This window comes from Ricinus communis, chromosome 3 (genome assembly GCF_019578655.1).
Source record: "Ricinus communis isolate WT05 ecotype wild-type chromosome 3, ASM1957865v1, whole genome shotgun sequence".
In the NCBI taxonomy this organism is placed as follows: Eukaryota; Viridiplantae; Streptophyta; class Magnoliopsida; order Malpighiales; family Euphorbiaceae; genus Ricinus; species Ricinus communis.
The window spans coordinates 27,783,861-27,808,657 of NC_063258.1; the positions used below are offsets into that span (position 1 = coordinate 27,783,861).

At 33.5% G+C, this 24,797-nt stretch overlaps 3 protein-coding genes across 3 annotated transcripts; 1 reads left to right on the forward strand and 2 right to left on the reverse strand.

Moving 5' to 3' along the window:
• Positions 1-210: 210 nt before the first annotated feature.
• LOC8265132 (putative FBD-associated F-box protein At5g56700) lies at positions 211-1,706 on the reverse strand. The gene is made up of 3 exons (XM_015716172.1): positions 702-1,706; positions 455-598; positions 211-330 (listed from the first exon to the last, which is right to left on the reverse strand). Exons 1-3 carry the CDS (start codon positions 1,704-1,706, stop codon positions 211-213), a joined length of 1,269 nt encoding a protein of 422 aa, XP_015571658.1.
• A 9,250-nt stretch (positions 1,707-10,956) lies between these two features.
• On the forward strand, positions 10,957-11,322 carry LOC107260864. Its single transcript, XM_015716171.2, has one exon. It carries the CDS (start codon positions 10,957-10,959, stop codon positions 11,320-11,322), a length of 366 nt encoding a protein of 121 aa, XP_015571657.2.
• Positions 11,323-19,118: 7,796 nt separating this feature from the next.
• Positions 19,119-22,510, reverse strand: LOC8265131. Its single transcript, XM_002514156.2, has 3 exons — positions 19,924-22,510; positions 19,679-19,822; positions 19,119-19,594 (listed from the first exon to the last, which is right to left on the reverse strand). The coding sequence occupies exons 1-3, from the start codon at positions 20,935-20,937 to the stop codon at positions 19,475-19,477; spliced, it is 1,278 nt and encodes a 425-aa protein (XP_002514202.1). The 5' UTR covers positions 20,938-22,510; the 3' UTR covers positions 19,119-19,474.
• Between the last annotated feature and the right edge of the window lie 2,287 nt (positions 22,511-24,797).

Sequence of the window (24,797 nt, forward strand, 5' to 3'; positions counted from 1 at the left end):
TAAACACTAAAACCAAGCAACAAATTGCTATATAACTGTACTTTAATGAGGTATAACTCGGTTACAATTCAACCTCGTATTGAGACTACATTAAACTTCACAAGCCTATATGGTTAAAACCGAAAAGCTAATGTATATACAATCTGAGGAATGCTTCGACTCCAGTTCGCTATGCAAGACTAATATCAGGTTCAGCTTCCTGGTCTGCCTTTACATATAAAACATATTTCCAGAAACATTTATCTCTACTTTCTGCGAGTGACGAATGACTTTTCGGACTTCAGATTTTATGGTTTCACTTATCCGAAAAGCATTTTGTATGTCCATCAACTGGAATACGAAATGTGGATTCATTCTGTCAATTGAGTGAGTGACTGAATGCTTTTATTGAAGTGAGATGGGGTGCATATAGCAAAGCAAAACATAGAGATAGGAGTGTAGCATGCAGATTTACCTCGTCAGATATGATTTCCACAGACATCAGATTGGGGAATACCCTGAGAAAGGACACAATTGTCGGGAAGTTCTGCACATCGCAAAGACTTAGAAAGAGTGCATTGGAGAATGTTGGAAGTGTTAGATTATTTTCCAGTATAGGCTGCAACAATTAGAGAAAAAAGTAAAAACCACTGGATATCCATAATTTGACTTATCAGACGTAAAAATTTCTATCAGAAGATCATATCAAAATGAGAGATGACCCTAATAAACTTTTCATCTGAGGTGAGGCATCTGGTCTGTCGAATACTTTGAAGAATTTTTGTCAGATTTCTGTCCATTATTGCTCCTCTCTCAGCTCGACGGAAAGGATTCCTTCCTACATAGATGTTGGCAATATGCAGATTGCTGAACTCCCCAAGGGTGTACCTATGAAAAATGTCTCCGCCAAGAATCAAGGTATAAAGATTTGGAGCACAAATTTTTAAAGAAGTATCGTCGGAGTTGCTGTAAAAATCAAGAAACAAGTCATCGAGTTTCCGACAAGAAATGCTGATATGACAAAGATGATCTTCTTCAGAGTTAGATATTTCCAGCTTTTCAAGCGATGAACTAGTAAGATTAAGCAATTGTGTCCCTGCAGCACATTCAAGTTTCAGTTCCTTTAATCTTCTGCAATTGTCTGAGATCCATTCTCCAAAGTTATCGACTGAAACAGTAACACTTATCAGTTCCAAAACCTGAAGGGAATAGAAACCAGTAGTTGGCAATGGCAGTTGAACCCAGCTCAAAGTAAGATTTTCAAGTTGACGGCATGAATAGGCATCATCAATTTGGAAGGCAAACATTGTTTGAATTTCATCATGATAGTGGAGATCAAGATTGATCGCTCGGACATTACATCTCGCAGCTTCTTGTATCCAACTTCGCAGGTGGTATCTTTCTATCTCGTAAATGTCATCATCAGCACTGAATAACCAGTATACATCAAGATTTTCCACCCTCTTCGTATCTGGACGGTTCTCCCAATGCATACGCATCAAATTAGCAAGCCATCCGCGTCTATCTTCACTTAGATCTCTTGAATCTATTCTTATCTTTGGAACAGAATTATATAACCTTTTCCAGTGCTTTGATAAGTTCCTAATTTCGGAAAGTTCTTCAAACGTTAGAAAACTAAAGATGCGAAAAACAAGATCGTCTCCAAGAATCTCAATGATACTCTTAGGTTTAGGAGATGGCAGCACCACATGCTTTGCAAGTTCCATAACTCTTTCTTTCAAGATCAAGAACAAGATCAAGAATTCGATGAAAACAGCCCAATAAATCATAGTACTCCAAATTCTTGAACGGTTGCAGTCAGTTGCAAAGATTGAGAGGTTATCACAAAGTTGAACCTTTCTCTTTAAAGAATTTCTTGAAAGAAACCGAAATGAATGTTCGATATTAAGAAAAGGAAACAGAGCCTCCTTTCAAGACCAAGTATTTGAAGTAAACAACATAATCTCAATTCTTGAATTGTAGAGATGAAGAAATTGAAGAGAACAGGATAAACCCTTCACGTAGAACTTCAAATTCAATCTCAGTGAAATAAAATGGAACCTTTCTCTTTAAAAATCAAGATAGCAAATTGAAGTAATTTCTCTGTAACAGAGGAAATATAATTATAAATGGTGGCAACAGGAAGTTTGAAAAATATGTGTTTCTTGATTTAAAGAATGGATTTGGGTTCTTTATATGGGTTCTTCCCGCCTAACACAGAGTTCGACACAGGTACAATAGACCCATGTGGCAAACTGTAGTCCCACTTAATAATTTCTCACGGCTTTGGATATTCTTACATATTATTATAGAAAAGTAACGTAAAATTTTATATTTTTGATATTGAATAATTCATATATAATCATTCATTTAAAATTAATATATATTGGTTAGTGTATAGATAAATATATATATAAAGTCTAATTAATTTTTTTAAATAAAAAATAAAATTAAAGATGAACTTCATGGTTTTTTAACAACTTCATGGTCAATTTCAAAAAAAAAAAAAAAAAAAATTCATGGTCTAGTTTTTTTTGACCGAATACTTGTTTTGAAATCAATCCATTTTGGTTAACCATATATTTATCAAATATCTATCGATAGCCTAGTGATTATTAAATAGACGTTCATAGGTGTTGATTGGATTAACATGAATCATATAATAACTTTATAATAAATAATTTATATTTATATTTACTAAAAGTCACATAAATATTTTTCAATTTTCACAAACTATAGAAGGACACCAAACCTTACCAAATTCATTTCCTATATTTTTTTCAATTGATATTTGATATTCCAAGGACCCATTCGTTAGATAATTAAGAATATTTCATACGAAAAACAGTTGGTTGACTGGAATGAAATATAACTCTACATTGAGCAACAAATGGAGATGAACCCGTTAAAATAAAAGTCTCTCTATTTGAATTAAAAATTATTACAAAAAGGAAGTTATATCTTAATAAAAGTGTATTATTTAATTGTCTTTACTATAAGTGGTAATAAAGTATGTAGTATTTTAATATAATTAATTAATAAAATATAATAAAATCAATAATTATATATATATGTTTAGAAAAGAGATAGATATAATTTAAAAAAGGAATAGAAAAAAAAAGAAGCATATAATTTCAAAAGTATTGTTGCTTCAACAAGAAAGTGACTATATTAAGACATTTTTATGTACCTAAAAATTCAACTGGTTACAAATTCTAAAAAGTTATTTTTTAGATGTATTAATAACTCTAAAGATAATTCAATATACCAAACTACTATATGTAAATATCTTAATTAATTTGAATAGTCATTTCCACCCAGAGTAGAACTACAAAGGAGTTATAATAATGTATTCGATATTTCATCTAATAAATTTATAGTCAAAAGAAGTTGCGAAGATATAAAAGATGTTCAAAGTGCTTAATATAAATCATATAATATAAAAGGCTCATCAAATCTTTGATGCAGATCGACAAATGGTCCATCTTTTTCAAGGCAGATACGTAATTAATCAAATATAATCAGTTCTAGGTCATTATCCCCTTTGGAAAGCTCCATCACATGCTCTAGTTGCTGGGTGATGGCTTCCAGCTTTTGTGACTCGAGAGTCTTTAGTTTTAGCTTCTAAGTGCAGTGAGTCAACTGAATCTCAAGAACAGATGTCATACATATTAAAAAATGCTAAATATAAAAGAAAATAAAATAAAAAATAGAAGATAGATGAAAGATATCTACAAGTATATTTGCATTTAGTGACCTTGTAGTCGTCGTTAGATCTTCAGACAATGCTTCTGAAGATCAAGGCTCAGAGGGTTGAGACTGCAGCAAGTTTGCCGGAGTGTTTCGGGTAACAATGCATAATGAGAGAGGCCATGATGTTGTTAAGAGTTTTATCATAGTCTTTAGGAGATTAGGTAGCTTTCAATAAAATTCCATGTAATTAGGAGCTGTTATTTATGGGTTAGCTGTTTGATAGGTCACAAATAGTTATATTTATTGTGTTTAATTCTCTTGCTATTTAGTTGAATAATGTATTTAATTATGGAAATTCTATTTATTTTGACTTAGGTGATGAAATTTAAAGGATGGAGCAAAATCTAGTCTAAAGACATGTTTTAAGTCATCATTTGTGAAAAACCAAGTCTTTTGGAGGAGATGCAGAAATCTGCACAAAAGATCACTATCGACAAGGTGTGAAATGCTAAAAGATGCGAAAAAGAGCTCCAAAATTTTCAGAGATTAATTTGTGGTGGACCTATCTCTAGTTAATTTCCTTTATTTTTAGAAGTGTTAGATTAATAGAACTTTCTTCCATGTATTTAGGGTTTTAATTTATTTAGACCACTCTTAATCTTATCATTCTTTATAGAGATAAGATTAAATAGGAAGCTTATTTCTTTTTTATAAGGATTCTACTATTAGGGTTTAGGGTTTTACTTCCTATATAAGGACGGTTGGAAGTACTTTTAGTAATGCATATTCTTATTCTTCTTCTATTCTCTACAATTCTTGTGAATTCTTACTCCACCATGAGTGGCTAAGTTTTTAGTTTCTAATTCAAGAGTGAATAAATTCCAATTGTGATTTCGTGAGGCTTTGTGCTTAACAGAATTCTTCTTTAATTCAAGTATTCTTTATTTCTTGTTCTTATTATTTATGAATTATTGATATTGATTGAGCTGACGACTCAACTTTGATATTGATTTTTCTATTGCTAAACTTTGAGTTCGTGATCCGTAATTATCATGAACGATTGACACAAGTAGCAAGGAGCTGGCTCATGTGTGTGTAGACCTGTTCATGGGCCGGACCTGACTTGATTTTGGACAAGCCCGAGCCCGCCCAGGCCTGAGAATCTTTTAATATCTCTGAGCCCAAGCCCGAGCTCGAAATTTTTTGAAAAGCCTGGCCCGACCAATTATTAAACCTGTAAATAGAGGTCGGGCCTGGGCATTGCTAGGAGCCAGACCTGTCCCAAATTGCAGTTACATTTAGATTTAAGGTTTTATTTTGTTTAATATATTATTAATAACAATAAATTTATAAACAGAACTAATAGGTAGCTACATGGTATATAACACTTAATTATAAATTGAAGGTCACAGGTTTGAGTGGTAGGTATGACATTTTTTTTCTAACTAAACTAGACATCGGGCCGGGCCGGGCTTGGGTTTTTATATAAATCCCAAGCTCGAGCTTTTGTGGGTTGGTGGGCTTATACACAAAAATTATTGTCTAAGCCCTACCAAGAGTGGCCCATGAAGCAGTCCATGTGTGTGTGATTGCGGCTTATTCGAATTACATAGCTTGCATGATAGGCTCTAGAGAAATAAAGGAATAAGGTTAATTCAATTGCAGTTATCTCAATTAATTAATATTGGTTTAGTCATTCCCATTATTCTTAATGCTATCATTAAGTTGATATGGAATGCTATCGTGCCCAGTTGACTAATGGTAAGTCTTGATTTGGATGTTGGGTTCGAGTCAATTATATTAGGAGAATTACACTTATTGCGGCTTTTTCGAATAAGTAGACTAAGTACTTGAATAAAAGAATTGATATTTTAGCCTATAATCATGATTACAATTGGATGGAATTAACACTCTTGAATTGGAAATTTGTTAAGAATGATTTTTATTTACTTTAATATTCAACCTTCATTGTTTTCTGCTTATTTATAATTTTGATTCAAACATTCAAAATCCCCCCTTTTTATTTTACTTTGAGAAACTATCCACATTGGTTCCCTTGGGATTCGACCTGGTTTCACTATTTCTACAAGTTAGTTTAGGAAAATCAGTAATTTATTTTGAAGGGCTTCAACAACCCGTTCAAATTTGGCGCCGTTTCCGGGTAACCTATTTTAGTTTCTCATTGTTTAATTTACTTGTTTATGACTCTTTCTTCTCAAGATATTGATTTACAATTTAATCCTGAAATTGAGAAGACAACGCGTCGATTAAGAAAGGAGACTAGACAAAGAAAAAGTTATCTCATAGAGGAGTTGGAAATAGATTTGGCTATTGGTGACACGTCTATCTTTCAAGAAGTTACAGAAAATATGGCGAACAGAACTCTCAAAGAGCTAGCTGCACCGGATTTAAATTAACAACTTTTATGCATTACATTTCCCAATATTGCAGTTTATTTTGAATTAAAATATGGTTTAATTCACTTACTCCCTCCTTTTCATGGATGTGCAGGTGAAGATCCTTATAAACACTTGAAAGAATTTCATATTGTATGCTCCAGAATGAAACCACATGGTGTGACCGAAGAGCAAATAAATCTTAGAGCTTTTTCATTTTCTTTGAAGGATAAAGCAAAAGATTGGCTTTATTATCTACCCTCCGGTTCAATAACAACATGGAATGAGATGAAAAGATTGTTCTTAGATAAGTTCTTCCCTGCAACAAGAGCTACCAACATCAGAAAAGAAATTTGTGGCATAACACAGTTCACTGGAGAAACATTGTATGAGTATTGGGAAAGGTTCAAGCAACTGTGTGCTAGCTGCCCCCATCATCAAATTTCTCAGCAACTCTTAACCCAATACTTCTATGAAGGATTATTGCCAATGGTTAGGAGTATGATTGATGCAGCAAGTGGTGGAGCTTTGGTAGACAAGACACCTGAAGAAGCCAAGCAATTGATTTCAAACATGGCTGAAAATTCTCAGTAACTTGGTACAAGAGTTGATGGAGCTATTAGGCGAGTTAATAAGGTAAGCACTAAAAATCTTGAAAATTAAATTTCTGATTTAACTACTTTGGTTCGCCAAATGGCTGTAGGGCAATTGCAAATGGAAAAAGTTTGTGGAATATGCTCAGTTCAAGGACATCCCACCTATATGTGTCCAACATTGCAACAAGACTCGATGCAAGAGGCTAATGCTCTAGGTGGATTTACTAGTCAACCTCAAAGGAAGTATGACCCTTTTTTCAATCATTATAATCCTAGATGGTGAGATTACCCGAATTTGAGCTATGAAAACTAAGGAGGACAACAAAATTATGCTTCCCAGAATTTCATTAGACCATCTCAAGTTCTCCAAAAACCTCAAGCTTCAAATTCAGGTATGTCTTTGGAAGATATTGTTAAAAATCTTGCAAACAATGCTCTTCAATTTCAACAGGAAACAAGGTCAAATATTCAGAGTTTAGGCAATCAAATTACTCAATTGGCTACGTCGGTTAGTAAATTGGAGGCTTAAAATTTTGGAAAACTACCTTCACAACTAGAGATAAATCCAAAAGAGAATGTTAGTGCAATTTTTCTTAGAAGTGGAAAGAAGATTCCTTCAGGGTCGATTCCACTTAAGAAAAGTGAACCGAGTAAGGAAAAGAAAGAAGAAGCTTCCTCTAAAGCATCACATGGGGTAAAATTTGATCCTCCTCTATCTCTTTCATCTCATACTCTGTTACCTCCTTTTCCTAGCAGATTAGCTAAGCCAAAAGAAGATGAGCACGAAAAGGAGATCCTGGATACAGTTAGGAAGGTGGAGATATCCCATTGTTGGATGCTATCAAGCAAATTCCTAAATATGCAAAGTTCTTGAGGGAATTGTGCACAAACAAAAGAAGGATGAAGGAAAAGGAGAAAGTGGTGGTAAGAATGTGTCGGCCATCTTGCAAAAGAATATGCCAGAAAAATGCAACGATCCAGGTATGTTTTCATTACCTTGTGTTATTGGTAATACGAAAATTGAGCATGCCATGTTAGATTTAGGAGCTTCCATTAATGTCATGCCATTTTCTATCTATCAAGAGTTGAAACTAAATAACTTACAAAAGACTGGTGTAATGATTCAATTAGCTGATCACTCTTATATTCATCCCCTTAGAGTTGTTAAAGATGTTTTGGTGCAGGTTAATGAGCTCATATTTCCTATCGACTTTTACATTTTGAAAATGGATAGTAATTCCTCATTAAAATCAACTTCGATTTTATTAGGACGACCATTCATGAAAACTGCTAAGACAAAGATTAATGTAGATGAGGGTACTCTCTCCGTAGAGTTTGAGGGAGAGATTGTTAAATTTAATATTTTCGATGCAATGAAATATCCTAATAATTTACATTCTCTTTTCCATATTGATGCAATTAATCCAATTGTGCATGAAGTATTTGCAAAAGAAAATGTTAGTGATGAGCAAGAATTAGATGCACAATCTAATTTAGAAGTAGAAATTAGAAGATTGGATTCAGATAAAATTTTCAAACTGAATGGTCATAGATTGAAGATCTTCCATGAGGATGAAATTGCTTTATGTCTCATTAGTTTTCCTGTGGATAACCCCACTTATTTGGATGACTCAAATATTTTATCATTCCGTCGAGCATAACGATGTTAAACAATTGCGCTATTGGGAGGCAACCCAAATACTTACTTTATTTTTTTTCTTTCACTTAGTTTATTTAGTTTTTAGTTTTTAGTTTTTAATTTTTTTTTAATAAAGAAATTCAATTTTTTTCTCTGGCAGGAGACTAATTTCTATAAGACGTCACTACGCCTTGCTCCCAAACATCTTATGTTCTGTAAAAAAAAAAAGATTTTGTTGTTACTCTTATTAAAGCTCGCTTCTTATAAGGCGTGACCGCGCCTTGTTTCAAAACACCTTCTGTTTTGTTTTGAAAAACTGCACCTCAAGATTATAGAAGCTCGTTTCTTATAAGGTGTGACCACGCCTTGTTTCAAGACGCTTTATGTTTTGACTTCATTTTTTTTACAGAAACTCGTTTCTTATAAGGCGTGACCACGCCTTATTTCAGCTTTGTTTTGACTACTTTACTTTATTTTATAGAAGCTCGTTTCTTATAAGGCGTGACCACGCCTTATCTTAAACAACTCCTTTTTATTATTATTATTATTTTATTTTATTTTTTTTTTTTTATTATCAATATTTTTTTTTTAATTTTTTAATTTTATTTTATTTTTAATTATTATTATTATTATTATTTATTTTTGTGCTTAAAAAAAGAGAGAGAGAAAAGAAAAGAGAATATTTTATTTTGCCATAGCTACCAATATTTTATTTTCTTTTGCAGCAGCCATCACCAAAACTTCCTATTTTCACTGGGCGGTTCTATCTTCTTTCCCACCATCACCATTGACTATTCAGTCTGAGTTGCTCTCAAATCAGGAGAGTTTCATATTTCTTTTCATTTCTTTTGTGAGCCATTTTCTTTTTGATACATTGAGGACAATGTATAGTTTAGGTGTGGGGGAGGAATATGATAATTACATGATTTTCTTTTCTTTTTAAAAATATTTTTTTATGCTTATAATTAGATTTAATTCGTATGTGCTAATTCTTCTTTTGCAACCTTGAGTTTTGTTTTGATAACCTAGAATACCATGTAAGTTAGATATACATTTTTGGTTTGAGTTTTAATGCATGAAAGAGATAAGCATGATTAGTATTTCTTTAAAATTATCTCATGGTATCTCATTAGTTTATTGATTGAAAAATGCACAAGACTTGATATAAATTTGAATATTCAAGTGAGCTTTTGAGCCAAAGAGCAATTCATTATATTTTGCTCTAACTTTTTTCGCTGAGTGTTATCAAACTTAGTATGATTATTCTAGAACTTGCTTGTAAATGCATGTTGAGACCACATCTTTAGATTGATGCTTTAATATGATAAGGGCAATTAGGATTAACCTATTCTTAGACTCTTAAAATACCTACTATGTTGATTTCCCTTTTAGTTAGCCACTTTGAGCCTATTTTTCAATTTCTTTTTTATTTTTAACACATGTTGTTTAACCCAAGACCTTTCATTTGCTATCTCTATTTTCCTACCCTTGTCAAGACAAGAAGGGAAGTGTTGCATGGTACAAATAAAATAGAAAAAAGAAGAAGAGACAAAAAAGAAAAAAAGAAACAGAAAAAAAAGAAGAGGAAAGAAAAGGAAGAAAGGGAGAGAAAGAAAGTTGATATTTATTCATTTCATGAAAGAGGATAATTAGAGAAGTATTCATCAAATATATTGAATTGAATTATTACATGTTATTTCTCCAAAGTTTTTAGTGCTAATATAAGATGTGGGAATAAATCTCAAAGTTTTTAGTGCTAATATTCTTAATGCTATCATTAAGTTAATATGGAACCCTACCGTGCTCAGTTGACTAATGGTAAGTCTTGATTTGGATGTTGGGTTCGAGTCAATTATATTAGGAGAATTACACTTATTGCGGCTTTTTCGAATAAGTAGACTAAGTACTCGAATAGAAGAATTTATATTTTAGCCTATGATCATGAATACAATTGGATGGAATTATCACTCTTAAATTAAAAATTTGTTAAGATTGATTTTTATTTACTTTAATATTCAGTCTTCATTATTTTCTGCTTATTTATAATTTTGATTCAAACATTCAAAATCCCCCCTTTTGTTTTACTTTGAGAAACTATCCACATTGGTTTCCTTGGGATTCGACCTAGTTTCACTATTTCTACAAGTTAGTTTAGGAAAATCAATAATTTATTTTGAAGGGCTTCGACAACCTGTTCACTGTTACCTATTTTTATTTTTAGCACGTCTTTGTTATTTTGTATTTAAAGACTAGAGTTCATTAATTAAATAGTAATTCAGTCTTTCATCCATTGCATAGTCCAAATATACTGTCAGTTCTAACATCTGATATCAGAGCAATTGTTCAGCCAGCGGGCATCATGGCATCAAACAACAGTTTTGTGCAACCAGCAATTCCACGCTTCGATGGTCATTATGATCATTGGAGTATGTTGATGGAGAATTTCTTAAGATCTAATGAATACTGGAAGGTAGTTGAGTTAGGTGTAGCAGAACCTGAAGATGATGTGGCACTTTCAGATCAGTAAAAGACAAAGTTAGAAGGACAAAAGTTAAGAGATTTAAAGGCAAAGAATTACTTGTTTCAACCCATTGATCGATCTATCCTAGAAACCATTCTTTGCAAAGATACTTCCAAGGATATTTGGGACTCAATGAAGAAAAAGAATCAAGGCTCTTCGAGAGTAAAGCGAGCACAACTCCAAGCATTAAGAAGAGAGTTTGAGACTCTGCAAATGGGAGATGGTGAATCAATTACCAGTTATTACGCAAGGACAATGGGGACAACAAACAAAATGCGTTTCCATGGTGAGAAAATGGATGATGTAACCATTTTTGAAAAGATTCTACGATCTTTGGCTCCAAAGTTTGATTATGTTGTGTGTTCAATTGAGGAGTCCAAAGATATAGATAATTTATCACTTGATGACTCCTTGTTGGTATATGAGCAGAAAATGAACAGAGGTGCAACCTTAGATGAACATGCTTTGAAGGCCTCAACTCATAGTAAGAACTCGTGAGGGAGAGAAACTGGATGAGGTCGAGGCCGAGGCAGAGCTAAAGGATAAGGTAGATGTAAAGGTTCCCACACATCAAATTCCAAAGGAAAAGGAAGAGGATATGATCACCATCAGCATTCATCCTATAACAATTCAAAGTTGGATAAGTCCAACATTGAGTGTTACCATTGTCACAAGTATGGACATTACAAATCTGAATGTATTGCTAACATTCAAAAAAACAAAGAAGAGCATTCCAACTACGTAGAGAATAATGAACAAGAAACACTCTTAATGGCTTTTCATTGTAAGGAGGAGCATGAACCTGACATATGGTATATAGATACTGGGTGCAACAATCATATGTGTGGTAACAAATCTTTCTTTTCTTATTTAAATGATAATTATCGCACTACAGTGAGTTTTGGTGATCATTCTAAAGTAAATGTGATCGGAAAGGGTGATGTTTAAATCAGGACTAAAAAAGACAACATTGAGACCATCTCAAATGTCTTTTATATTCCTGAATTGAAGAGCAATTTATTAAGTGTGGGATAACTGCAAGAGAAGGGTTATACAACTACAATCAAAGGAGGCATTTGCGAAATATATGATCCAAATAGAGGAGTAATTGCTCAAGTTCAAATGACATCAAATAGGTTGTTTCCCTTGAAAATTGAGTGTCAAACTTGTTTTAAGGCTGCTAACAATGACTCAACATGGCTTTGGCACCTGCGATATGCTCATTTGAATTTCAAAGTTTAAAGGTTCTTTCTCAGAAGCAAATGGTGAGTGGTCTTCCTCATATCACTCTTCCTTCCAAAATATGTGAAAAGTGTGTTGTTGGCAAGCAACATCGTGAGCAATTTCCAAAAGGCAAGTCATGGAGAGCGCAAAAACCTCTACAGTTGATCCATTCTGATATAAACGGTCTAATAAATCCTGTATCAAATGGAAAAAAGAAATATTTTCCTTCTTTTATAGATGATTTTAGTAGAAAAATGTGGATTTATTTTTTGCAAGAAAAATCAGAAGCACTCACTATATTTAAAAGCTTCAAAGCCTTAGTGGAGAATGAAGTTGGGAGTACCATTAAAACTCGTCGAACTGATCGTGGGGGAGAGTATATGTCACGTGAATTTGCAAATTTTTATGACACAAATGGAGTTTTTACGCAGTTAACAACAACCTATATGCCTCAGGAAAACGGTGCAGCAGAAAGAAAGAATCGGACTATACTTAACATAGTACGGAGTATGACCGCGAACGATAAGATTCCAAAAAGATTTTAGCCAGAAGCTGTAAACTGGAGTATTCATGTGTTGAATCGAAGTCCTACTTTTTCTGTCAAAAATATGACTTCAGAAGAAGCTTGGAATGGGCGAAAACCATCAGTTGATCATTTTAAAGTCTTTGGGTGCATTGCGTACGCACATGTTCCAGAAGAAAATAGAAAGAAGTTGGATGCCAAAAGCGAAAAATATGTTTTCCTTGGAGTTAGTGAGCAATCTAAAGCATATAAATTGATCAATCCAGTCACAGAAAATATTATTATGAGCCGTGATGTTCTCTTTGATGAAGAAAGTATATGGAATTGTGCTAATAATAGTGTAAAGCAGCAACAAATACCTTTGTTTCTTGAAGAAAAAGAAGCTGAAATACAAGAACAACCAAGTTCTTGTGATGCAACTTCATCATTGCAATCTGATCTATATTTGCAGCAGCCTAATAATGTTTGTGAAGCTCAAATGGAAGGTACAAGTTCTAGACCTTAGCAAAACAGATAAAGACCTGCATGGATGGATGATTATGAAGTTAGTGGCGATCAATTTGATGAAGAAACCCTTGCTCATTATGCTTTGTTATCAGATTGTGATCCATTAACTTTTGAAGAAGCGGTGAAAGATACAAAATGGCAGAAAGCTACGGACGAAGAGATCAAGTCCATAGAGAAAAACAAGACATGGGAGCTGACAGAACTTCCTGAAGGGTAAAAATCCATTGGCATTAAATGGGTTTATAAAACTAAGATGCATAAAGATGGCCAAATTGACAAATATAAAGCCCGACTTGTCGCAAAGGGTTATAAATAAGAATTTAGTGTTGATTACACAAAAGTTTTTGCTCCGGTTGCACGACATGAAACAATTCGAATGGTGGTGGCTTTAGTAGCTCAAAAAGCTTGGTCCATTTTTCAGCTAGTTGTGAAATCAACATTTTTACATGGCAACCTTGAAGAATAAGTTTTTATTGATCAACTCCCTGGTTATGTGCAACAAGGAAGTGAGAAAAAAGTGTACAGGTTAAAGAAAGCTCTATACATGCTGAAACAAGCACCACGAGCCTGGTATAGCCGTATAAAGACTTATTTTGCCAAAGCTGGTTTTCAAAAATGCCCATATAAGCAATACTCTCTTTGTTAAAACTGTGTCTACAAAGAAAATCTTAATTGTTTGCTTATATGTGGATGACTTGATTTATACAGGGAATGATAAAGTACTACTTAATGAGTTTAAAAAATCCATGATGGCAGAATTTGAAATGACGAATCTTGGTATGATGCACTATTTTCTTGGCATTGAGGTAGTGCATTCAGAAACTAGAATTTTCATCCCACAGAAGAAATATACTTTAGAGATCCTGGACAGTTTTCAAATATTGGATTGCAGTTCGGTGGGAACTCCAATTGATCCAAGTTTGAAACTCACAAAAGATCTTGATGGAAAGAAGATAAACAATGCTTTGTTCAAGCAAATGGTTGGAAGTCTCATGTACTTAACAACAACACGACCTGACATGATATATGGTGTGAGCTTAATCAGCAGGTTTATGGAATGTCCAACAGAGCTTCATCTCCTTGCTGCAAAATGGATTTTACGCTATTTGAAAGGTACACTTGATTTTGGTATTTTTTATACCAAAGGAGGAGCATTAGATATCCTGGACTTCAGTGATAGTGATTACGCATGAGATTTCAAGGATAGAAAGAGTACCTCTGGTCATGTTTTTATGTTAAGTTTAAGGGCTATCTCTTGGGTATCAAAAAACAACAAATTGTTACATTGTCTACAACTGAAGCCGAGTTTATAGCAGCAGCCTCTTGTGCATGTCAAGCTATATGGTTAAAGAGAATTCTTTAGTTTTTGCATTGTTACAAGCAAAAATGCATAAAGATCTATTGTGATAACAGTTCAACTATTAAACTCTCCAAGAATCCAGTTTTATATGGGAGGAGCAAGCACATCGATGTAAGGTATCATTTCCTTCGTAATCTTACAAGAGATGGAGTCATTGAGCTTATTTATTGTCGCACTGAGGATCAACTTGCTAATACATTGACTAAGCCTCTCAAATTGGCTGCATTTGAGAAGTTGTGAAGCTCACTTGGAGTTATTTCAATTTCAAGTATAAACTGATTGTATAACATTTAGTTTAAGGGAAGGTGTCAAGAGTTTTGTTCTAGTCTTTAGGAGATTAGGTAGCTTTCAATAAAATCTCATGTAATCAGGAGCTGTTAGTTATGGATTAGCTGTTACCTATTTTTATGTTAAGTACGTCTTTGTTATTTTGTATTTAAAGACTAGAGTTCATTAATGAAATAGTAATTCAGTCTTTCATCCATTGCATAGTTCAGATATACTATCAATTCTAACAAATGTTAGTAATGAATTGGATGATAATTTTTTTTTTCTCAAAAAATTGAAATTTTTTAATTTTGGCAATAAAAAAATTTAAAAATATATAAAAAGTTTCTTTTCTTATATAAATTTTAAAGTGTTTTAGTTTATAGTGACTTTCAATATTTTTATATATTTATTTAAAAAACTTATATACTAAAATATTTTTATATAAAATTATATACCAAAATATTTTTATATAAATTAATCTAAAATTTATAATTTTTCATTTGATTGACACGCATAAAGTTAAATAAAGGGGCTTTATCAAGTTGGAAGGCGGGGTTGACAAGACCAGGTTTTGCGCAAGGAATCCATTACTAGAAAATCGGCTCAAGGGTAGTAGTTATGTAAGTGGATTCGAGAATAGGGTTTGCCTAATGGATTAAAGAATGGTAACCCAACACCATTCAAACTTTAGGCAGCCTGTTACCCTTTCAATGGCGTAGTTTTGAAGCACTGCTTGTTTTTGTATGTGCCTTTTTTTCTTTTTCTTTTTTTCTTTTCCATATATGGTGTGAATTTGAATGGCAATTTTATGTAATTGATAATTATGCATTTGAACAACATATTATTGTCCCCTCAAATCCTTAATAGTGTTTTTTACAAGTGTCTAATATAAGCTAGGATATCATGAAAACATTTAAATGTGCAAGTTCATTACCTATGCAATGTGTGAATTTTACCAAAAACTCACTCATCAACATCTTAAAATTGACCCCTAAACCTTGAGAAATTTCACGTTCAATACCTTTAATATATATGAGTTTAATTAAACCTAAAGAATATAGTAAAATGTATACTAATATATTTAATGAACTCTTAAATTTCTTAATGGATAGATTATAGATCTTATTTTGTTGTTAGAACATGGGACTATAGCTCATGATATCTTTTCTTGTTAGAACTCATGATGTGCGTGAAAGATATAATTATCACAAATGTATATTGCTAAAATAAATTATTACAATTTACATAATATACATTGTAAAAATGTTGTTGTAGTTTTTATAATTTTAGATAAAAGAATTTGTGAGTTTGAGACTTTATTTTCTCTCTTTCTCTTCAACAGATGCTTTGTCACGACCCCACCCGTGGACCCGTGACCGGCACTAGGGAATGGGTAGGCTTAAGGCCACCGAAACCCGTAGTAAGCCTGACACTCACTGATTTAAACAAATCTCATCTCAAATTAATATTATTAAAACCACAAATTATCTTAATAGCTACATTTTACATATTTACTTCGGTCTGCCAGAAAAACTAGGCGAGACCTGAAACTCAGAAAATTTACAACTGATACATTTACTATTACTACTGCGGAGAATCTAAGATTTACCAATTTACATACCAAATCAAATACATCACCCGATGATGAAGGAGTTCTTGAATAAGAGTCGCGGGAGAACTAACGATCACGAATCCGAAAAAACATAAATGGAGTCACCCCGAGAGTGAGTTAAAATCAAATAATCTAGGGACTATTGCTTCTTCTCAGAAAACATAGATTATTCAAATCATACTATAATCATACCCTACTATTTCCTTCACATAAAATATTAATCATTCGAATCAAAATATCAACCATGCACGTAAATACAAATCACATTATAATCAAATACCATAATAAATAAATAAATAAAAATATATATTTACTTTTACGGGACGAGTGGCTCGGTAGAACCCTAAACCCCAAAATCTAGTAGCCATTCGGCTCTCTTAATCCAATAAGACTGGCGCCCAGAGAGCAAGCTCGATCAGGGTCCTTACCTCCAATATGAACACTTGAATTCCAAATAAGCCAGAGAGCATCGCTCGATCGGGGACCTTAACTCCGGCAATCAATCGAACTCGGCCAGAGCAATGCTCGATCAGGCGACAAATCCATAATAACCTTATATCCATGATCATTACCGGTGCGCGGTCTGATGTAACCCATCAGGCGGCATGTTCTACAAGCCACATTTCCCAATTCGCAATCATCACATATAATAAATATCATTATCTGATGAACTCAACCAACACATATCGAAATAAAGATTAAAGATTTAAGATAAAACAACGTGCAATTTGTGAGGGGAAAAATAATAACGCTTATCTTATTATAACATATTAATAATAATATTTATATTATTTCAAATATTAATAATCAAGTGAAATCATTTATTTTGCGATACTAATAATCATATTATGCATAAACTTTCAAAATAGCATATTAAATCAGACTTAGCAATAGTGCAATGATTAAATGACTTTAACTCACAGGTTTGGCGACCTCCTAGCTCTGCTTCGGTGCCTCGGTTGGAGCGAGCCGAACAGACAGATCATCTAATCACGGAAAACAATTTATCAAAATGCTAAAACAATCGATCTTTAATCCTAGGTCTAGACTCCTAGGACTGACTGTCTAAGAATCTCGACTCGGGAGAATTCTACCGAAAATCCGGCAGAACCTCCCCTACAACACGAACACTACCCCCCGTAAAAATGGGTCCAGGACCTGCCAGAAAAACACTCCAAATATCCAACAATTTAAACAACGGGAGTCGGGTCCCCAAACTTCACTATTTCCCGACTCCGCCACACAGCACAAAATACGAGGTAGGCAAACTCACAGACAATTATTTTTGACTCACAATATCATCAAATACACAATATAATCCAATAGACACAAATTAAACCAAGAATTTCTAAAATTAACGGGCCAAAGATAATTACCGAGACGCTCGGTCGCTCGGTCGACTCGCCTCCAGCCGCCGGAGTCCGATCGACGATCCGAACACACCATCGGACTTACAACGACGCGCTGATGACGATCCCCGCTTCCGATTTTCCGATCTGACACCCGATCATCTGGAGAAATTTACGGACGATCTCGACCGTTGATTTGCAAACGAAGCCCGATCGCCACGAAACCGGTGCCATCGCGAAGCTTGAGATGAGGAGAGTCGGGATAAGCCCTCCGATCGTCCATCCTCCACGGATCTCGAAAAACCCAAAACGCGGCTGCCTCCACTTCACTGGAACTCTCCTCCGGCCACCAAACCGACGCTACCGCCAAAAGGAAGCTCTCCAAGGGGAGCCGATCGCCACCAAGATCGGTAGGAAGCCGTGGAAGCAGTAAACGACGCTTCGGAAGCCGGCCGCCACCGCCTCCACCGCCACCATCGTGCTTTCGCGCTCCTTCCGACGTCAGCAGCCTCGGCCTGGCCTCCGTCAGTCCACCATGGACGCCTCTCTCTCTCCTCCCTTTCTTCTTCTTCCTTCTTTCTTTTCTCTCTCCCCGATTCCATTTCTTTCAATATCGACATTTGACCCCTGAACTTTTCCTTATTGCAATTTGGTCCCTCAACTTTCTTAATTACTTACAATTTCATCCTGTAGAATTCCAATTTGACCCCCAAACTTCTTTTTAGCCTTTCAATTAAGCCCCTAACTATTTAATTTGGGCCAAATCCGAATTATTGAAAATACACAATTACAAAAATACCCCCACCGAGCATATTTATTTACGAAAATACCAAACTCACAAATTTCCATTAAACCCTCACAAAAATAAAATTATACTTTTAATTCTTATTCCAAAATAATCCTCCAATTAAATCCTACACACAATTAAATTAAATAATCAATTTCCAACTTAAAATTTAATACTACTAATCAATTATAATACCAATTTTTCCAAAATTCTTTTATAAAAACATCCTTTATAATTTCTATCATAATTTTCTAATATATAATTTTATTTATATAAATATGCATTTGGGAAAATTTGAATAACCAAAATATAATCATTTCTCAAATAGTTTACTTGAATAAAAATAAAACTAAAATTAACTTAAATAAAAACTCACTATTAAATATATATTAAAAAAAAAATTCTGGGTGTTACATGCTTAATGTTTTCATAGAAAAGGCGGATTGAAGAAAAGGTTAAAGAGATGAAATAAAAAGAAAATGAAAATGAAAATGGGTTTTGCCCAAAATAAAGGATAAATCCATTGCCTCACTAAATACTAAAACCAAGCAATAAATTGCTATATATAAATTTACAACAATTTCATGGTTATGATTCTCCACGTCATCAAAAAAACTCATCAGATAAAATAATAATATTTAATCGTATTTTTATTTGTCCGTTTTATTTTAGATATGCATTGTTTTGATGATTTATTAATTTTAGAAATAAGGCTTGATATATAAAAATCAGATTAAATGTTATGATTTCATACTGGATGAGTACACAATGTCATTTCATTAATGAATTAATTGAATAAGTTGGTGCATAAGCACCTTGTAATAAGTTCTCACTTTAATAAGGCATAACTCGGTCAGAATACAGCCTCATATTGAAACTACATTGAACTTCACAAGCCTATATGGTTAATACTGAAAAGCTCATGTATATACTGAAATGCTTAGTCTGAAGAGTGTTTTAATTCCAATTCGCTATGCAAGATTGACTAATGTATATGGTTCAGCTTCCTGGTCCGCCTTTACGTATAAAAGATATTTCCAGAAACATTTATCTCCACTTTCTCTGAGTGACGAATGACTTGTCGAACTCCAGATTTTATGGTTTCACTTATCGGAAAAGCACTTTGTTTGTCCATCAACTGAAATAAGAAATGTGGATTCATTCTGTCAATTGATTAAGCGATTGAATGGTTTTATTGAAGTGAGATTGGGTGCAGATTTACCTCGTCAGATATGATTTCCACAGACATCAGATTGGGGAATACCCTCAGAAAGGACACAAGTGTTGGGAAGTTCTGTGCATAGCGAAGACATAGAACGAGTGCATTGCAGAATGTTGGAAGTGTTAGATTATCTTCCAGTATAGGCTGCAACAATTAGAGAAAAAAGTTAAAACCATTGCATATCCATAATTTGACTTATCAGACGTAAAAAGTTGTATCAGAATCGGATCAAAAAAAAAGATCACCCTAAGAAACTTTTCGTCTGAGATGAGGCCTCTGGTCTGTCGAACACTACGAAGAATTTCTGTCAGATTTCTGTCCATTATTGCTCCTCTCTCAGCTCGATGGAAAGGATTCGTTCCTTCATAGATGCTGGCAATCTGCAGATTGCTGAACTCTTCAAGGGTATAGTTACGAAAAATGTCTCCGCCAAGTATCAAGGTATAAAGATTTGGTGCACAAATTTGTAAGGAAGTATCATTGGAGTTGCTGCTAAATTCAAGAAACAGGAAATGAAGTTTCCCACAAGAAATGCTGATATGACAAAGATGATCTTCTTCAAAGTTATATATTTGCAGCTTTTCAAGCGATGAACTAGTAAGATTAAGTAATCTTAATCGTGCCCCGGTAACACATACAAGTTTCAGTTCCTTTAATCTTTTGCAATTGTCTGAGATCCATTCTCCAATGTTATCGACTGAAACAATAACCCCTATCAGTTGTAAAACCTGAAGAGAATAGAAACCAGTAGTTGGCAGTAGGAGCTGAACCCAGCTCAAAGAAAGATTTTCAAGTTTACGGCATGGATAGGCATCATCAATCTGGAAGGCAAATATTGTTTGAAATGCATCATCACGATAGTGGAGATCAAGATTGATCACACGGACATTACATCTCGCAGCTTCTCGTATCCAACTTCGCAGGTGGTATCTTTCTCTCTCGTAAATGTCATTATCAGCACTGAATAACCAATATACATCAAAATCTTCCACCCTCTTCGTATCCGGGCGGCTCTCCCAATGCATATGCATCAAATTAGCAAGCCACCCGCGTCTATCTTCTCCTATATCTCTTGAATCTATTCTTATCTTTGGAACAGAATTATATAACTTTCTCCAGTGCTTTGATAAGTTCCTAATTTCAGAAAGTTCTTGAAACGTTAGAAAATTAAAGATGCGAAGAACAAGATCGTCTCCAAGAATCTCAATGATACTCTTAGGTTTAAAAGATGGTGGCCCCACATGTTTTGCTAGTTCCATAACTCTTTCTTTCAAGATCAAGAACCAGATCAAGAATTCGACGCAAACAACCTAATAAATCGCAGTACTCTAAATTCTTGAACGGTTGCAGTCAGTTGCAAAGATTGAGAGAATATCACAAAGTTGAACCTTTCTCTTTAAAGAATCTCTTCAAAGAAACCGAAATGAATGTTCGATATTAAGAAAAGGAAACAGAGCCTTCTTTCAAGACCAAGTATTTGAAGCAAACAACCCAATCCCAATTCTTGAATTGCAGAGATCAGAACAAGATAAACCCTTTACGTAGAACTTCAAATTCAATCTCAGTGAAACAAAATGGAGCCTTTCTTTTTAAAAATCAAGATAGAAAATTGAAGTAATTTCTCTATAACAGAAGAAATGTAATTACAATTGGTGGCAACAGGAAGTTTGAAAAAGAACGTGTTTCTTGATTTAAAGAATGGGTTTGGGTTCTTTATATGGGTTCTTCCCCCGGAGAAATATAAAGTTCAATAGTGGTACAATAGACCAGTAATAGAAGTCCACGTGGTAAACTGTAGTCTCACTAATATGATACCACCTCTGAGTCTCAACCTCTGAGTCTCAGCATATCTTCAAGTTTACGACAATGCTTTTGAAGATATGCTGAGACTCAGAGGTTGAGACTGGAGCAAGTTTACTGGAGTGTCTCAGAGTGGCAAATTCCGACTATATTTGCGTAATGCAAAGTTTTTCTTACGAATGAAAGATGTCAGGTGTTAGTCATATATTGGATGATGATTTTTACCCATCATTTTTTTTTTTTTCCTTTTGTTTTTTCTCCCTCTCGAGTACTTTGAAAACTTAAATTTTGGCAACAAGAAAGTTCAAAAATATATAAAGGACTTCTTTTGCTATACTTGATTAACGGCTATATTTTCTGTTACGAGTAGAAATGTTGTACTTTTACCACCTTATGAAGTTCAAAGAGGGGGCACAAAGGAACCCATTACTAGAAGACCGGCCCAAGGATAGGAGTTATGTAACTGGGCTTCTAAGGATTGAAGACCATTCAAACTTTGGGCAGCCTATTACCATTTCAATGGCGTATTTTGAAGCACTGCTTGCCTTTGTGTGTGCCCTTTTTTTTTTTTCCTTTTATTCCTTTTTCATATATGGTGTGAGTTTCACTAGAACTCATCAATATTTTAAAATTAACCCCCAAACCATGAAAAACTTCAGGTTTAATGCCTAAAATCTATAAGAGTATAATTCAACCTAAAGAATATAGTAAAACGTATACTCATACATTAATTTGACACTTCAAAGTTTTAATGGATGAATTAAAGATCCTATTTTGGCTCTCCAAAAAAGAATTCTAGATTTATTAACAACAATTCTTTTTTTCCCTCTAACTTGAGACTATAAAGTAGCTCATGGTATTTTTTTCTTGGTAGAACTCATCGTGTGTGTCAGCACCCCTTTTTAGAATACAGATATCGAGGAAAAAATGAAAAACCTATGATGAGAGTTATTGCTTTTTCGGGTCTCGGGAGGTGAAGGACAGATGAATCCGAGGCTAGGGTCGAGGTTAATCTAGCTGGAATTACTTTTTTGAAATCAATTTGGACCTAATTGTCAGAAAAAATAAGTTTGAGGGTCAAAATGATGGTTTTACAAATTAATGGACCTAATTACAAGTTTTCCATAAACTTTTCCTATGTAGAGCCGATTCAGCTGTACATAGAGCTAATCAGCTATACATACCACTGCATCGGCTGTATATAGAGTTAATCGGCTCAACGTAGTGTTAATTAAGATTTTGACACTTTGATATTTTTTTTTTGGGACGATTTCACGTCTAGTACAGATTCTAGAAAGTTTTCTTGATGATAATCATTGTTTAATCGATAATTATTTAAATTTTAAGAATAAAATAAAATATTTATCTATATTCCTAAAATTTATCGCTTTCTCCCTATCTTTATAAATTGTAAGAGGTGTTTAGGATATCAGAGAGCAGGCAATAACTGAGATTTGATCGAGAGCAATATTAAGAGCAAAGAAACACTTAGAAAAAAAAGAAAAGAGAGAAAATAAAAATAGAACAAAAGAAATTGCATTATCGATCATAATCAGAATTCAAAGGCTCAAGCCACTAAAGAAAAAATAATTTTAGGAAATTGACCACTCAAGAAAGAACACTTTTGGAAACTCTTTTTAATCAATAGAAATTTTTTTCAAATAAGATCCAGCTCTGAATTCCTAACTAGTTTTTGATTCAACTGCTTCCTTATCGCCTGAGACACGTAAATCCAACATATACGGTGATAACCTGAGAGTTTCTACTACCATACATCTGCATCAATCATAAAAACTGGTTCTTTTATCTTTTATTTGCTTCTATAGTATTATTTCTTAAAAACATAATTAGAATTTTTATCTTTGATCAATATGATTAGATTAGAATTTTTGAATATGCATGTTAATAGAGTTTTGAATCTGATAATAAGAACTAGGTTTTTTCCTAGATATGATATTTTGTTAATTAGGGTTTTAGATTTACTTAAAAACATGATTATAGGATTAATATATAATTTGGTAATTAAGTTTAAATTAAAATATGATTTTTATTTTAATAACCTATTGTCAATTTATAGAATTTTAGGGTTTTTAACAATCTAGGTTTTCTTTAGCTCTTGTATTTTATTTTATTAATTTTTTAGCTATTTTGTTTCATTATAATTTTGTTTAAATATATGTGCATGTGAAAATCGGCTTTAGAGTATGAGATTGGATTGGCAAATGAGGGAGGATCGAAGGAAAACTCACTGGAATGCATCCCTAGACTCTACAGCTGATTAACTAATCATATTGGCCCCATATTTTTTGTTTTTTTAGTAGTTTTTAATGTATTTTTGGCCCATGTTTAGTTTTAGGCCTTTCCGGTTCTGTAATTGTAGTTATAGACGAGTTGTAATAGTTCGAATTTTCTTTTATGCTTTATTTCATTTATTATTATTTTGTTGTTTATTGTATGGTAATCCAGTAGATGATTTCATGATTGATTAATTAAAATGGGTCATATAGACTTAGGGTTAAAATATTGATCTAATATGAATTTGGTAGTTTAATAAGCTAATCCACTTTAATTAGGCCTAAAATATAAAATTCAATTAGACTAACGGATTTTGACATATTTATTTAGGGTTTGAATTTAGTTAGGACTGAGATCACACTGAATGGAACTTCTCATAACAAGTAGTCCAACAAGATTAAGGCTGGAATCCAAAGAGCATAACATGTAATTGGCCTAGAATATGTGGGCCTTATACATAAATGGTTGGTAAATTAAATTAACAACTTAAATACGGACTGAGCTTGAATAAAATAGGCTAAATTTAGGTGTATTATATGTTATTTTGGCATATCTGTGTATAAAATGCTTGCATTTATAGGAAATATTTTGTTAAATAATAAATTTAAAGACTAATATACATAAATAAAGAAGTTGGCTTCCAAATCTATCTATGTACTCTATGGCTTAAGCTTTCTTATGAAATCTGAAAAAAAGCCACTTATTAGTAAAAGTGTCTCGATGATCATTTGGGTGGTGACTCTCATCTTCGTACTAGTCTCAATGATTAGTTAGCGTGTTTTCAATTATGTTGAAAATGCTTATAATGCTGCAGTCGTTAAAGACACGACCATAACGTATTTGAAAGAAATAATTATTACAAATATATATATTGCTAAATAAAATATTACAACTTACATATTATACATTGTAAAAATGGTTTTGCAATTTTTAGATAAAAGGTTTGTGAGTTTGAGCCATTATTTTTCTCTAAATAGATGCTTAATGCCTTTGTAGAAAAGGCAGATAAAAAAGAAAAAGAAAG

Coding starts and splice junctions, on each gene's coding strand:
- LOC8265132 (XM_015716172.1), bottom strand. CDS start 1,706: ATGGAACTTGCAAAGCATGTGGTGCTGCCATCTCCTAAACCTAAGAGT. Junction 599..701: donor CAGATGAAAAGTTTATTAGG/GTCATCTCTCAT, acceptor TAATTGTTGCAG/CCTATACTGGAAAATAATCT. Junction 331..454: donor TGGAAATCATATCTGACGAG/GTAAATCTGCAT, acceptor TTCGTATTCCAG/TTGATGGACATACAAAATGC.
- LOC107260864 (XM_015716171.2), top strand. CDS start 10,957: ATGAAGAAAAAGAATCAAGGCTCTTCGAGAGTAAAGCGAGCACAACTC.
- LOC8265131 (XM_002514156.2), bottom strand. CDS start 20,937: ATGGAACTAGCAAAACATGTGGGGCCACCATCTTTTAAACCTAAGAGT. Junction 19,823..19,923: donor CAGACGAAAAGTTTCTTAGG/GTGATCTTTTTT, acceptor TAATTGTTGCAG/CCTATACTGGAAGATAATCT. Junction 19,595..19,678: donor TGGAAATCATATCTGACGAG/GTAAATCTGCAC, acceptor TTCTTATTTCAG/TTGATGGACAAACAAAGTGC.